Source organism: Caloenas nicobarica, chromosome 1, assembly GCF_036013445.1.
Source record: "Caloenas nicobarica isolate bCalNic1 chromosome 1, bCalNic1.hap1, whole genome shotgun sequence".
In the NCBI taxonomy this organism is placed as follows: Eukaryota; Metazoa; Chordata; class Aves; order Columbiformes; family Columbidae; genus Caloenas; species Caloenas nicobarica.
The window spans coordinates 17,456,171-17,472,079 of NC_088245.1; the positions used below are offsets into that span (position 1 = coordinate 17,456,171).

Here is a 15,909-nt window from a genome sequence, read left to right on the forward strand (position 1 = left end):
CTGAAGTTGCACATTAAGATTTGATTTCCCCTATAGTATACCCTTTCCAAATAAAATCACATGTGATCAATAACTACACTGGGATATAAACAGCTTTATCTAGGTATCTTTATGGAATGTCTTTGCTCATATCTTACACTTAAGCCCAAATTCAAGAAGTTACGAGTCAGAAGAAATTGCAAGAATAAAAGAATAAAGCAAACTGAAAGTTAACCCTTTCTTACCAGCAGGAATTATGCCAATCCTTATATTGCACTGGACTAATGGTGCTTTGGGATTATTTTGGTCTATGCCAGAGTCCTTCTGCATTCTTCCAATGAGACCATGCATCACTTCACTGAACATGCCGTCCCCACCAACACAAACAACACTGCCAGGAAACACAAATTAGAATGCACACTAACAGTCAATAAACAACACTGCAAGTGTTCTACTTAGGGCATGCACTAGGCAAATCAAAAATAGTTGTTCTATTTTCCCCCTCCATTTTTACAGAATACAGTAGCCTACAGTCAACTTCACAATAAACAGAAGGAAAAAAAAAAAAAAAAATCAAGTTACACAACTGCAGTTGCACCTAGACATACATGTCTGTAACATTAGAAAAGAAAAAAGTTGGAATGCAACCAAAAAAAAAAAATCTTTAGCCTCTATTGCTGTGTGCAGACAGACAAGTATCAGCGGAAATCCACCATACAAGGAAAACAGGACTTCACATACATCTTTCTCAGTAAACAAAATGGAAGTGAGGTACCTTTATTGAAAAGGAAAAAGTTAATATTGGCGGCTTCAGGCAGAAGTATACTTTACACTATTAATTTAATAGGGATATACGTTACATGAAAGTCAAAAACCAGAAGAGTGCATGCTTGCATGCTCTTTTGAACATGCTAAGAGTCCATCTGACAGAAGTCACGTATATCTACATAATCATTCATAATGAAACACAGAGTTCTAAATGTTGCCAGATGCAAAACTTTGTTTTGCAAACTTAATTCAGGTCAGAGCTGGTGCAGCAGCTATGCAGATCCTCAGCAGGTTAAGGCTCAGCAGAGAGTCCACAGCCAAGCAAATACTAGGAAAAGACTATTTTACAGCAGCGTACATTCCATGCACAATAATCGAATGCACACCCTGAACTCTAAAAATATAAATATTCTTTAACTGGAAAGCTAATTCAAATACACTTCAAAGGAACATACAACAAATCCAAAAGTATGCACGTGGTCCCCAGCATACATGTTCAGGACTGTTTACTGTTAATCTACATAAATCATTTCCAATACATAAACTAATACTTACTCTTCCATATAGCGAGCAACAGATATTGCAGAATGAGCACGTATTCCATAGGACAAGTTAGTTTATTTAATTTTTAAGTATTGATGATTTAATTTTACTTATTATTATATTTTCATCAGAAGGAAACTTGAAAAATAACATTAATTTTTCTATGAATGGAGAAGACAGTCTTAAAAATATACATTGTCCAACTCTAAGTCAAGACCTAAGAGACTGGGAGGGAAGGGAGAAAAGGATGTTTCTTTTCATTTACTTAATTAATTTCTCTTCTCATAGCTTAATTACATTATTCCTCAACTTTAGCCCATCTCATTTTCTCTGCAGACTCTACGAAAGAAGTAGACCAAAATTTCCACATCAGTTCAAGGTCAATGTTGTCTCAGTAGTGTTCTATTTATAACAAATACTCAGAAATGACAATGACGTGAATGTCTATACCTATCATGGGTAAATATGGACAGATAAAGAAGTTCACATACACAATATCAGCATGACCAAATTAATTGCAAACACCACATGACCAGTATTCGAGTCACAGTGAACAATTACTGTAAGAGAGATATTCTTAAAGCAATTCAACCATTCTGTGAACTAATTCAAGAACTAGGGAAAAAAACCAACCTGAAATAGTTTTACAAAGGCTTGTGCAACCAGTGTATGGAAGAGGAACCACAGTGATCCATACAAGTCAGACTTATTCTAAACATGGTCATTACCTGCACAGTATTACAGCATGCTCTAGTTGTTCTGCACAATAACGTACAAAAATCTGCTATATTGTAAGTGAATTAATATTTTAAGTAATTGTATTTAAAGAGCAGCTGTTCTATCACTGAGCTATTACATTGGTACTCTCACCATAAGAAATTCTTGTGAGGGGAAAAGGGAAGAACAAGCAGGAAACACGCACAAGAGAAGTTTAAATAAGCTGTCTCAAGTAAATACACTTGGAAAGCAGTGAAGCACTTATCACTATGAAGCCTGTATCTAGTTCCAAAATCACAGGCATGGCTTTGCCAAATAGGGAATCTGAAGATTAAATGAAGAAACTCATCACTGAATGGAGGGAAAGCCACTTATTAGAACCAAGCGAAGAGGACAGGTGAACAACAATTAGATGTAGGAATCCAAAGAAGCTTTTCTTGTATATAAGGACAGCCAGTCAAACTTGAAGAAACCACATGCATTTTATGCAGTTCAACCATTTAAAAAATCTTCCATATAACCATTGGATCTGTTATTTAAAAAGCACTATTAATACAAGAACTCCCTTCTAGCATCACTGTTCACCAAAGAAACAGACTCATATGCTTGCTTTGCTTTTCTGCTCTGTATCTGAAATTAACCAACTGTCAGTATTATCTCTTTCAATCACTTAAGTCAAATTAAAAGGAAAAAAATCTTCACTAACCACGTTTTTCTAGGACCCCAGTTTCCCTTCCTTACACTTCTGGGAAGTGGGAAAAATCTGGGAAAAATCCCAATACAGACAAAACTGCTGATTTAAAGGCACCACATTTTAAAGCAGGTGACGTCTTGGAACTCAACCTGCAAATATAGTTTCTCACTACCACAGTTTGTCAAAATGATGCCCTCGCTCAATGTATATAATGCATATAGATCTGCTACCCTAGCAAAAGTACTGTGAAAAGATAAAAACATTTTATTTTTGTAACTCAGTTTAAATGTATGTGACAACAAGCACAACAAGACACTATTTTAAAATATTATAGTTATGACTGTTTATCTCAAGAGGTTCTGCATACATTTTCATCATTTTCCAGCTGTGTAACTTGTTTCATGCCATGAACTGGAAACTGGAATGACTAGCTTATTTATTAAAATATTCTGCTTCTACGGCAGGGTTAATAATGGAATGTGATTTCACCATTCAGTTAGGTCGTCTTTTAAAACTGTAATCCCACAACAGAAGAAACACAAACAAAGCCAAATGATGTGGCCATTATTTGAACATTCCTACATAGCAAGAGGAACTAACATTTCTAAACACTTCATGGTTTTTATACACAGTCTGACTGCTACCAATGCAGTGTTCTGGACTCATGTATATATCAAGATCACCTATTCTACAAAACATTTCAGGGTAGCTTTCAAGCTATCACAGAATGCTCAGCTTCTGGAGGAGCAGAAGTAATCTTACAGTCATCTTTTGAACACAAATCTCATGCAGACATTGTTATGCTATGCTTGAATATATTGTGTATTGAACAGGTTTACTGAAATGGTTTAGTTTTCCTTTGATGGTCCTAAATGTGGATCTCCTACTGGAAGTAACATGCCCCAGAACTTAGAGCTGGTGCAACAAATGTATCAGCAATGAATGCTACTATTTTAAATCAGAGACAGGAACAGACAGACTACAGAATATATCAGCTAGAAAGGGGGAAAAAAAAAACCACAAGTGAAGCTACTTACCCATCATATTTATTAATATTAACTTCAAATAAATTGTCCTTGGCATGATTAGCATGTTCAGTTACTATGAAGAAATAAACACATTAAAAATTACTACTATGACAATAATATTATAAAATGGAAAATACAAGTGTTATTATTAAGTCATTAATAATCTTGATTCTATTACCAAGGTGACCATAAAACAGTCTGTCCATAAAACTCATTTCAAGATATTTTATGCCAAAGAAAGACTTGAGAGAGCCATGCACTACAGTATATATAGAAAAATATTTCACTAAAAAATTGCACAAATGAACAATTGGTTTTAACAGTAAAACTGAAAAAGAGGAGAAGACAGTATCTTACAAAGGAAGAGCTTGAATAGCTCATAAGTAGCACAAGTTTTAATTGAGTAAGCAGAAAAATGATGTAAGGTCAGTTATCTGGCTACCTATGCCATTCCCTTTCTACCACTTAGTTTAATTTCCTTAGTTAGAAAAGGTAAGTAACAGAAAGAACTTAAGCTACTCAGATATGTTTTAAAGAGTTCATATTGTGTTTATTAAGAAATTAAAATATTCATTACTCACTAACAACGTCAGTGGAGATAGAAGCCAGACTGAAGAGTGGAGCAACTTTCTGTTCGTAAATCCGTTTCCCTTGTCGTTTCCCTCCATACGGATTAATATATACAAGCAACTGCTTTGGTCTAGACTCTGCAGTAAGGAAAAATATTATAGTACACTGCTTCTGTACACAACACAAATTCAGCAAGCTATACAAAAACAAACCTATAAACATCAAAGTGAATACAGCATACAAGCTTTTTATAACTCCCTAACTGTTTATCAAAGAGCTATAAAAGCCTGCTTGATCCATCCTCTTTATTATACTGAGTAAACTGACAGCATTGAACAAACTGGTAGTAAGACAGCAGGTGAAATTCAGAATCATTTTATCTGACTCTGTGTCTCACATTCTTATGCATATTATTCTCACAGTACCTTCCCACTAAATTACATTAGTATCACAGACATACAAGACAAAAGACACTAAAGCCAGGAACAGTTGGAAAGGAACTTGTGAGTGAAGCATACATAGAAATACTATTACATTCATGTATTTTAACTATGTTACTAAAGCAGGTGTGTTGTTTAAATACATTTCCTTCCTGTGTTAAAGACACAATAAGAATACCTCGCAAAACTACATGCTGCACAGCAAGTGCTTGCCTTTTAGTGTAACCCCTTCCCCCTCGAAAACACTTTTGATATCACTATCTCAATTTTGTTCAAATAGTCATGGATTTACACTGGTGGTAGCAATGAAAACAATTATTACATCTCTGTACTAACATATACACAAACAGTAATGCTTACTGCACCTAGAGCCTTCCTTTTTCACATAGAACACAAAGACCTGTTATAACATTTGCACTTCCTCAGATAGCATTCTAAATTATTATTTTAAAAGAATTAAAAGAGTTATTAGATCAGCACAATTGCATTATAAATCCACCCAAGCTAGGCTGTTAGAATGGTTTAAAGCTGCCACACACCCCAAGCACCATTCACCGTCTCTGACAACCCGTTACCTTTTCTGAAATAGTTTGTTACCAATAGAATGAACATCTGCGCTCTAACTCAGATGACTGCCCACACCACATCTCTCACAGGTGTAGTGAATGGGTCTAAAAACCCCAGTTTTTGAAATATGTTATTGGAAGCTAGATACCTTGTGTAACATATACAAACCAAAAACATTAGTAAGATGCATGCTTCCAATGCCTGTTCAGAACATTTTTTGTTCAATATCACCTGGGCTGTAAATAGGACCTGCTGCTATCCCCATCCCTGCTCAGACACAGTGGGACTGCACCCTGCAGGGTGAGGGCACCGCGGGGCTATGGTCGTCCTTGACCTCCCTTCTGTCATGGAGCTGCTCTGCTCCTGCTGCTCCCTGACATCCATCAAGGCATCTCTTTGAGGAATAATTAATTCCTGCAAAACTACTGCTAGCCTTCCAAGAGGAAGAGTTCTAAGAGTCCCAGAAATTATTACTGGGAACTCTTACTATATAAGGAACACTGTTGATCAGAAAGACTAGAAAGGTTAAACAGACACACAGAAAGCCACACATAAATTTTACAATTGCTACAATCCTTGTCCTCAGATCTCTAGAGTACCTCAAATCTCTGAGCTTGCATTTGCCCTTTACTTTCTCCAAAGCTAGTATCATTTAAAGCCTCTGCTAAGCTTCTTATGTGTCACTAATTTGTGAAAAGAATTTACATCTGGGCAAAATTTTAAGACACTTGTAGTCTTGAGTGACTGAACACTCAGTACAACTCAGTGAATACATAAGATACAAAAAGTACTGATAAGAAGAATGAGACACCTCATCTCTCAGTTCCCTCAACTTTTCAACATAAACCGCTCTTAACAGTTCAGAAAAACAGATATGTTAACAGATATATCAAAATACTATTCATTGATATACATGCCTGTAAAATTATGCTGTAAATGTTAGTAGTTTAGTCAAACTTACTCTGCGTTTCAAGTAATTCTTTCAGCGCCTGTATCCACTGATTACACAAGTGCTCATCAGCACACCAAAATGTCACATCACTGCACCGCCAGTGGTGATTTCGGGCTTTCTTCACATAGTAGACTATTCGAATTTAAAAAAAAAAAAAAAAAACACCAACGAAACATGAGACAGTTCTATGAAATGACAAATGCATTTTAGAGAGAGCTCCAAAATATCTTTGGAAAAAAGTGGTAATTAACCCTCACTACATATTTCTGCAAGTGACAACAGCATTTGGAGCGTGAACAGGACATTTGTAAAAAGTCAAAATGAAAACAAATGAAAACACTTGCTTTAGGTCATTACCTTATAGCAGATACCCAAACTTCTTTTTAAACGAAATACAACCCATTTTCCATAAACTGATTGTAGACATATAAAAGTTCACTACGCTTATATATTATTTTATCCATATTAAAGTCTGCAGCGTCTACATAATATAAAAAGCCATAAGCTTTGGAGGATAAGCCAAACCCTTACATCATCTCCCCTGTAACCAATGGGGTGAATCTAATTTCACAGAGCTGAAATTTTAGAGTTTTCTTGTGCATTAAGAATGGTGATGGTAAGACAAGAAACACCATTACCTTTCCATCTACAGTATCACCAATCATTGTTACTGAAGGACTAAAAGCGAGAAAAGTACTCCACAACATAAATGCACACATGCTGACGGTTGGGGATAACTTTAAAACAAACAAACAAAAATGCCACAAACATTTAGAAGTAATTTTTCCAGTCTCTCTCAATTTTCTAGTCAAGTAGTAGAAAGCAAGTGTCCTCCTGGAGAGTCATTCAGCAGCAGAAATGTAAGACATTAGTTAGACCTTCACTAAATAACTAAAACTAGCATGTGTTCTTAAAGGAAGAGGTTTGTTTTTCAAAATAAGGATATTTAAATGTAAACCAGCAGATTTTTGGTGGAGGTTTTTTGTTTGGTTGGTTTTGTGGGTTTTTTGGTTGGTTGGTTTTTGTTGTTTGTTTGTTGTGGTGGTGGTTTTTTGTTTGTTTTTTAATGCATCATTTCTGTTAAAAAAATTCTGAAGATTCCTTTTGAGTCTGCCCTAAAGTACCTCCAAAAAAGTAATTAGCACAAGCATGCTTACCTGTGAAAGCATGTGGCTTTGCCATTTTTCGCCATTTGCCAATATTACGTTGTTTCTTGTTTAGTTCAGTTTCTTCTACAGCAATGATCTCAGAGGTTGGCACAAAACAGTTTCCTGTATGAATACAAGATCTTACACATTAACATCTTAAACCAGCACCAGAATAATTATTTCTACATATAATAAGATATAGACATACAATCAGAATAGTGGCTCAATAACAGCACATGTAGAAATAGTTTTCTATCTCCTTTTGCCTCAAGTCAAAGCACGTAACCCACAACCACCTATGAACTACCCCAAACACATTTTAAAAGTCTTAGATTTCTCAGATTATTAGGTATTACAAGTATGAAAACATTTTTGTATGAAGCCAAAATTCAGCAACACTGATTTCAGAGTAATGAAATTGCCCCTTCAACGACACCTAGTCCAGATATTTGACAGTGAATAGCACAAGCTATTTCAAAGAATGTGCAACTAAATCTAGCGCAGAGAGACTACAGAGGCTATTTGTTACTCTCAAGTAAGTAGCTGGCTTATGAATGAAGAGCATTCACATGAATTCTTAAGCTTTCAAATCCCACATGTAGATGAGGTTCTTAGGGACATGGTTTAGTGCTAGAGTTATGTTAATGGTTGGACTCAATGATCTTGAGGGTCTCTTCCAAACAAAATGATTCTATGACTGCCAAGTCAACCCCTAAACCATGTCCCTAAGAACCTCATCTAAATGTCTTTTAAACACTTCCAGGGATGGTGATTCCACCACTTCCCTGGGCAGCCTGTTCCAATGCCTGACAACCCTTTCTGCGACGAAATTTTTCCTAATATCCAACCTAAACCTCCCCTGGCACAACTCGAGGCCATTTCCTCTCATCCTATCACCTGTCACTTGGGAGAAAAGACTGAGACCCACGTCACCACAGCCTCGTTTCAGGTAGTTGTAGACAGCGATAAGGTCTCCCCTCAGCCTCCTTTTCTCCAGGCTAAACAGCCCCAGTTCCCTCAGCTGCTCCTCATCAGACTTGTGCTCCAGAACCCTCACCAGCTTCGTTGACCTTCTCTGGACACACTCCAGCACCTCAATGTCTTTCTTGTAGTGGCAGGCCCACATATTAAATAGCTTATATTAGCAACCCTAGACCCTGAAACCAATTCTGTTAAGCTCTCCTAATTCTTCAGATGTATTCTCCTCCTGACAGTCACAAGACTGGAAGTTCTGCTTTTCCAGCAAATCTCTTCACAGATGCAGCAAAAAAGCAAAGAGTGTTTTAGTTAAATATATGCATTTTCTAATCTTAAGGCACAAAAGTTAAATACCTGGAAAAAAAAAACAACACAGATTCCTGTAAAAAAAAAGAAAGAAAAAAGAAAAGCAAAAAACACCTTCCCTCTGTAAATCTTTGGGTTTGGTAAAAGTCTGAGAAATTTCAGAACTATGAATACCAGCTATGCTGACTGCGGCCCTGAGTACTACTTGGCACTGTACAAGCATCAAGTAACCCCATCCCCTGATAATATACTACAATTTAAAGCAGCCAAAAAACTACACTACCTAATACCAGAATTGCTTAGGGCCAGAAAGATGCTAATCTGTCTCAAATACAAACATGTTATTCAGAACATTCCCTATAGCCTATAAAAACAAACCTAAATGCAGCAGCATTTGTGTTTGAATAGAACTCCTGAATTTGTCCATCTAAATATGACTAGCACTATTTGACTTAGTGTTATACAGTGTACTATTTAATCAGAAAGCAAATGAACTACTTACTCCCACCCTTCCCCCATTTTCCCAGAAGGGAGAAGTTTCCAATGTGAAGAAATCAAATAGAGACCTTCGATACAAGCAGCACAATCCTGCTACTATAAATATAATGCTGTCATCTGCCATTTAATCACCAATACTCACTCCATAAGCAGAAGGACTATCCCACCCTCTTTTAAAAGGGTCAACAAGGTTCACATATGTACTAATTACAGTCCTTTCACACACCTACTTTTGTAGCATTTACCCTATTATTGAGTAGTATAAGCCATTTCTTCCACTAATTTAACATAAAGGTGTTGCCTCATAAAGCCCTTTATGAGCTCTCCCAAATTACTGAAAATCTTATTGCCACATAAAAAAATAATGGTACTTACACCAGCACTACTAGATCGACATCAATGAAAAAACTTAACTATGGGCTCAGACCATACCAAACAAAAAATTTTACTTTGCTCAGTGCAATATGCTCAAACAAGTAGCACAAAACAGCTCCTAGACAAAATTCCAGGAAAAAATTTTGAATGTACACATCTAGATTCAACAGACTGAATTTTGAGTTCAGAAATATTGAAGTACTTATCAATTTTCTTCAGCTTAATCTCAAAGACCACCTCATATTTATGTTTTCATGTCTCACCTTGTTCAATGTCTAGCATACATGACACACAAAAGACAATGAGTTGTCCATCCAGAGCAGCTGGACAAAGGGGCGTGGCAAAAGAAAAAAAAAAGGAAAAACACAAAACCAAACCAAACAACAAAAACAAAAACACCCAACCAAACAACAAAAAAGGCAAGCCAAACACACAATGGACAGGTGACAGTCTCCCCTGCCCACCGGCTGTGCCAGCCATCACTCCTGAGTCACAGCACTCTTACAGCCTTAACAGATGCTGCTCTTGAAGTGCAAACTGACAAATCAGCAAAATACTGTGTTAGACACATACTACTTTTCCCCACATTAAGCAAGTGGGAGGAAGAAAAAAAAAAAACACAAAACACAAAAATCCACACAGCAGCAAAGTAAGCAGGCTAACAGCAGGCTTTCTTTGTGAAAAATGTAGCCAGCAGCCATGCAGTATGTTTTTCTGCATTAAGAAAGGCTTGTTGGTGCGTCATCACTGTCTGCCACTCCCACAGAACACTTCCTGAGTTTACAAGCAAACTCACTCAGAACTCAAGATTTGTTCATTTATCACTGCCAGCTACGTATCCTACAGGCCAAATTCCCCTCTCAGTAATGTGTTAGCTCAAACCAACAGAGACACGTGCAAAAGCACAAAAACATCGCTGATCACATCATTTGGTTTATACTTAAAATTAAGCTCAGGTCCATGGATGCAGTGTCATTCAGAATTAATTTAAATTGTTAGTATACTCTTGTGACTGAAAAATATTAACAACTAAAAAGCCGGGGTGCAGATTTAAAGTATTTTTTCCAGCACTTTGAAAACTAATTTACTCTAACAGGCCATATGAACGGTAAGTTATCTTGTCCTAAGTTTAAGCTTTGCCTTCACCTAAAATCAAGAAAACAAGAATGTTTTCTATCAGAAGGTACACTGCATTGTATTGATCATGGACTACAAAAAGCTCTGTCCAATAAAGACCAGAATAAGAGAAGATGGTGGATAGGGATATAGAGCAGAATTGCAGAAAATTCATATCCTAAGGTAGGGGGATGAAAAAAGGCATCATGAATAAATTACTTCATTCAAAACTCTGGAAGAATCACAGAAACATCTGAAGGCCACCATCTCACAATATACACCCATGTATAGGAAAATTGGCTTTTTTTAAAAAAAAAGGAAATCATCAAGTACTTTGTAAAGCAACAGAAAATAGATCAGTTCCTCATATGATCAGACACACAGTTGCTACTTCACATTACGTATCACCTTGGATCAATTTGCATATTTAAGTCATACTACTGTCTTTTTTTTAATTTCCAAATTAAATCTTTTCAACTCAACTACAAATATTTCAATGCTAAAGTAAGAAATCAGATGCACTTCTTCATCTTAAGGGGAAGAAAAAAAACCCAAAACAACACCAAAGAGGTGTATTCTGAAAAACATGCATTGTTTAATGTAGTGTGCATCTATATTTGAATTTATGCATCTTCCAGAAGACACATTCCAAAGACACAATGCTTTCTACAGCTGTTATTGCCCACATCCTACTGATTCAATGCAGTCAGTGGAAATGTCTAGAGAAAACCATGGTTCAGCTTTCTACGCATGCCCACTGCCAATTGGGAATGACTGATGAAAAATGACCTTGGCTAAGGATGTGCCAACACACTGCAGGTGCTGGACAGGCCTTGCTTCCAAACTGAGCATTCTTTAGAATCCACAACATCAGAATGATGGCAGTCTTGTGAACACTAGTACTGAGGCTTCCTCAGGTGATTGTTTCAGGGAGAAAGCTGGAAAAGACACACTAAGGGAGAAGAATTCTGAAGGGGGAAATAAGTTATAAGAAAGGTTATAAGAAAGTGCACACAATATGTGAAGGCACACATATTTAGTGTGTACTTAGGATTTACAGTTTTAAAAACATGCCATGACTTGAACAAACATGTTTTTGCTATTGTTGGTATCTTCTTAATGATAGCATTAAAAATAATTCTCCTGAATCAATACTTTTTCATTCACAAAATGTATTTTGGCAGAATGGGGTTTAAAAATATGTATATATTTTAATATCATTGTACAAAGATGATAAAACACAAAAATATCACCATATTCTGGACAACTATATTTTCCTGGACAATAGGACAATCTCTACTGTTTCCTATCTATTCCTGAATTTGGATATAACAGGGAGAGGGAGATATTTCAACACTTCTGCAATACACCTAATTCCTTACCTGTCAAAGTCTGAAAACCTTGACAAAGTATATACCAAACCATTTTTACTTATGTAGCTAAATCCAAGACAGTAACAAATACTCAGAAAATAAGCAGCCCTGTGTTTTTTCAGTTTAAAGACAATCATTCACTGGAATAACTTCCTATTAAACAAAAAACATAGCACTTTTATACTGCATAATTAAGTCTGTATTTAGGCATAATGCAGAGTAGTCACGTAGTTAAAGGCTAGATGGTAGAAAGATACCAATCTTGGTCAAGCAGCTCCTCTGAAATTATATGCTTCTAACTAACCATCTTCCATACTACAAAGTTTATTCATATCCTGTCATGTATGCTGTCATATTTCCAAAATAATTGTAGAGAACACCATGAGCCATCCCAGGTCTTAAAAGAACCTAAAGACAACAGGACAGCAATAATACAAAACTGTCATGGTATTGAAGCACAAGTGCAGGAAACACATGAAATAATCAGAGTGTTAAGAAGAGGAGATACATCATCTACTGAATTGCTCTCTACATAAATTATACCTGTGCCTCCAGAACACTTAGGCATGTATTTTTTTTTCCTCCCACCCTCCCTTTTCTCTTCTGATTCCATATCATATTCTCCAAAATCTTGTAAACAGCCATGCTACAGGACAGCAGCCACACTTGGTAACCAGACCTGCCTCCTCAGGAATCTCCAACTGGGTACTGCTTCAGAAACTGCCCCAAGAAGAGTCTGTTTCACTGTGTCCTGCTCTCCTTCCACGATTCCCAGCATTCTGACATCCACTTTGGAACAGGCTTCAGGACTGGCTCCTACTTGGTTTGGCCCACCAGGAGTAAGTCGAGAAAACTTACAACTTAGAAGTTGTAAAAACAACTGTAAGGAGTTGTAAACACAACAGTAAGGAGCTGTAAACTTCAGAGTGCTAGTAAGAGAGCTAGCGTAATTTTGTGGCACCCTTGCATGGTCTAAAAGTCATCATACAGTCAAATTGAGCTCTCATCGAACTTGTTCCAGCCTACAGATCGGTCAACTAGTAACCTGGCAAAGGCATTTTTAGAACGATTTTACACAATTAAAAAAAAAACAACCTCTCCAAAGCAGGGGCTACTTTACCTAGTGGGAGCAATTGTCCCAAAAGGCTTTGAAACTTTATATTTTAAATTTAAGATTCAGATACCTTTATCTAGACTAATCTTATTTCATTTTGAAAAGTATGCAGCTTATTTGTTACACCAATATATTAAGTTTGGCAGAATTAAAGAACTAATTTGTCTTCAAAGTCTTAAGTACATTTATCTGTATATCTGAAGTAAGGGCAGCAATTTTCAAATACTATTTTTCAGCAGTACTGCTGATAAAAACTATATTATGTCAAATTGTATTTACACAATAGCAGGGGAAGGATAACAAACTCTGGTTTTATGTTATCATGAATAAGAAGAGATGTACTTAAAACATGACCAATTCTCAGTTATGCAAACTACATCAAATTCTTACCATTCTTTTTGAGTGCTCCTTCTCCCTTTTCCCTCACCTTTTTTTCAGAAAGCCTCAGGCCAACAAGATATTACGATAAAAATCAGGTAAATATTTAAGAAAGGTAGATGGTAAGAAGGGAAGAACTATTTACGTTTGGGAACTTGCCTGGGACTGGAGACATCTATATTCAAACCTTTCTCAGATAAACGTCTAGTCAACCTTTCTATTATCAGTTTTTCTCTGTCTCAGTTCCTCCAACTTCTAAAGTGAGGATGACAGCAGTTTTCCACTTTAACAGCAGCTGCTGTGAAAAGAAGGACATTACACATTTTCAGATGTTCACATACCATGCTAATAGGGCTATATTAATAATGGGAATAATTGTTATATAAAAATCCCAAGGTCAAGGACGCTGATAAAATACCACCTAAAGTGTAGTAGAAAGCTTGATATACTTTATGTACAGACATTTTTAGACATTATTCTGAAATTTTGACAGGTATTTTCAGCAGTAACCTCTCTCACTTGGAGTTTTGTAACTCGTCACTATTCTAATAGCTCAAAAGGTGAACTATAAACAGCTTTGTTACCCCATTACAAGCTAACTCGCAAAAGTTAAACCTTCTTTGGAAATATACATGAAGCCCTTTAGAAAGCAAAGGGCTTTAAAAAAAAAAAACTAATTTGAAAAAAAAAAAAAAGCCTGAAACACTGCCTCAGTATGACAGTGGTTTTTAACCACAAGTCACGTAACTAAAAAAAAAAAGTTGCTTTTAATGTTCTGCAACTCTATTATGTCTTGCTACGATTAATATAAATACAACGTTTCAAATTACATGCTGCTGCCGACTCACAGTGCCAAGAAACAACGGGGTTCAGCTAAACGAATCCAGCTGCACGGACACTTTTCCTCCCTTTGTTATCAGAGGTACCCTCAGAACAGATGCTCCAGCCGCCTTCTCCGTGGAACAGACAACTTGCTGCCCCCGCACGCAGTGTGTGCGGCTCCCCGCGAACAGCTTTCAGCTTTGTTTCGAAACGCACAAGCCGATTAAGCGGTTCAGCACAGCCGCTGCCTGCCCGTGCCCGTCCCGGCGCAGCTGCGGCCCCGGCTCCGTCCCCCCCGCTCCCGGGGACCCCGGCGCTCCCGCACCGCCCTCCGCCTTCCACCCTCGGACCCCAGAGGCTGCCCCGCTGCCTTCGTAGGGTGAAAAGGCGCCCGAGTACGGGAAATACTCAGCGCCGACAGCCGACTCTGCCCGCTCGGCGCCCTCTGAGCCGAGAGCCGCACGCCGCCGAGAAACCGGCTCCAGCAGCGCCCGGCGGGAGCTGGGCCGGCTGCAGGCCGCCCCCGCCAGCATCCCGGCCCGAGGCCGCCCTGCCCCACGCCGCCGGGACGCTGCGAGCGCCCTTCCCCCGCCGCTGCGGACAGACGGCCCCTGAGGCGGCCCCGGCCCGCCGCCAGGCCGCGGCAGGTGCGTTACCGCCCGCTCGCCGCAGCCCGGCCCGCCGCTCCACTCACCGCTGCCGCGGCGCGGCGGGCGGGGGTCGCGCCAGGCGATTCCCCCCCGCGCCTCGTCTAAGGTGACCTCGCAGCAGCGCTGCCCCAGCCCCAGCGAGGAAACCAGCCGGGGCCGCCGCCCGCCTGGGAGCTGCTCCATGGCCGCCGACAGCCCGCTACCGCATGGCCCAGCTGAGCGGGCGGCCGGCGCGGGGCGAGCCCGGCAGCGATCGGCGCCCCCCGCCCGCCGCCACCCGGCCCGTGCCCCGCGCGGGGCGCAGCGTCAGCGCCTACGCCAGCGCCGCCGGGGCGGGGCCTGCGGGGGCCGCGGCGCCGGAGGCGGGGACGGGACCGGGGCAGCCCGGGACAGCGAGGCCGGGCAGCGAGCGGCCGCGGAGCCCGGGGCGCAGGGGAGGCGGAGGGGCCGCCCGCCCGAGCCGCTTTGTCCCCTCACGCCGCTGGCGGGAGACACGTGCTCGGGCAGCGCGGGGGAAAGAGCCGGCTCCGCGGGCATGGTCCGGTGCAGGGAAACCGGGGCTCACACCGGGACGGGCGCGGGTTGTTTTCGTGGGTTGGTTGGTTGTTTTTCCGGGAGGATCAAGCACCCATCACAGTGGTGATGAACTTTTCCCTTATCAAGACAGTGAAAATGTAATAAATACATCTACCACAAGCATCTTGTACTACAAACCTCTCGCTCTAACCTTTCCTTATTTTCCATAAAAACATTTTGGGTTTGCCTTGAAGATACTGACAATAATTCACTATAGTTAAACACTTCATTCTTCACTGTCGTTATTCCATGGTGTCCCTGAACCTCATCACTATATATAACCATCAGCATCCTACCCAAAATACAGGCCAGAGTGA

General features: G+C 39.4%; 1 protein-coding gene across 4 annotated transcripts in view; it reads right to left on the minus strand.

Annotated features, from left to right (window-relative positions):
- CERK (ceramide kinase) overlaps nt 1–15,270 on the minus strand; it is a 40,768-nt gene extending 25,498 nt beyond the window's left edge. For 3 of the 4 annotated variants that reach the window (XM_065626702.1, XM_065626700.1, XM_065626699.1), the window contains exons 1-6: nt 15,061–15,270; nt 7,416–7,529; nt 6,268–6,390; nt 4,311–4,436; nt 3,739–3,802; nt 225–370 (exon numbers count right to left, since the gene is read on the minus strand). In XM_065626702.1, the coding sequence (XP_065482774.1) occupies nt 225–370; nt 3,739–3,802; nt 4,311–4,436; nt 6,268–6,390; nt 7,416–7,529; nt 15,061–15,199 (712 nt within the window). In that variant the 5' untranslated portion in view covers nt 15,200–15,270. Of the gene's footprint in view, nt 1–224; nt 371–3,738; nt 3,803–4,310; nt 4,437–6,267; nt 6,391–7,415; nt 7,530–12,731; nt 13,055–15,060 lie in introns of those variants that run through there. The other variant, XM_065626703.1, reaches the window with a different exon arrangement.
- Nucleotides 15,271–15,909: the final 639 nt, after the last annotated feature.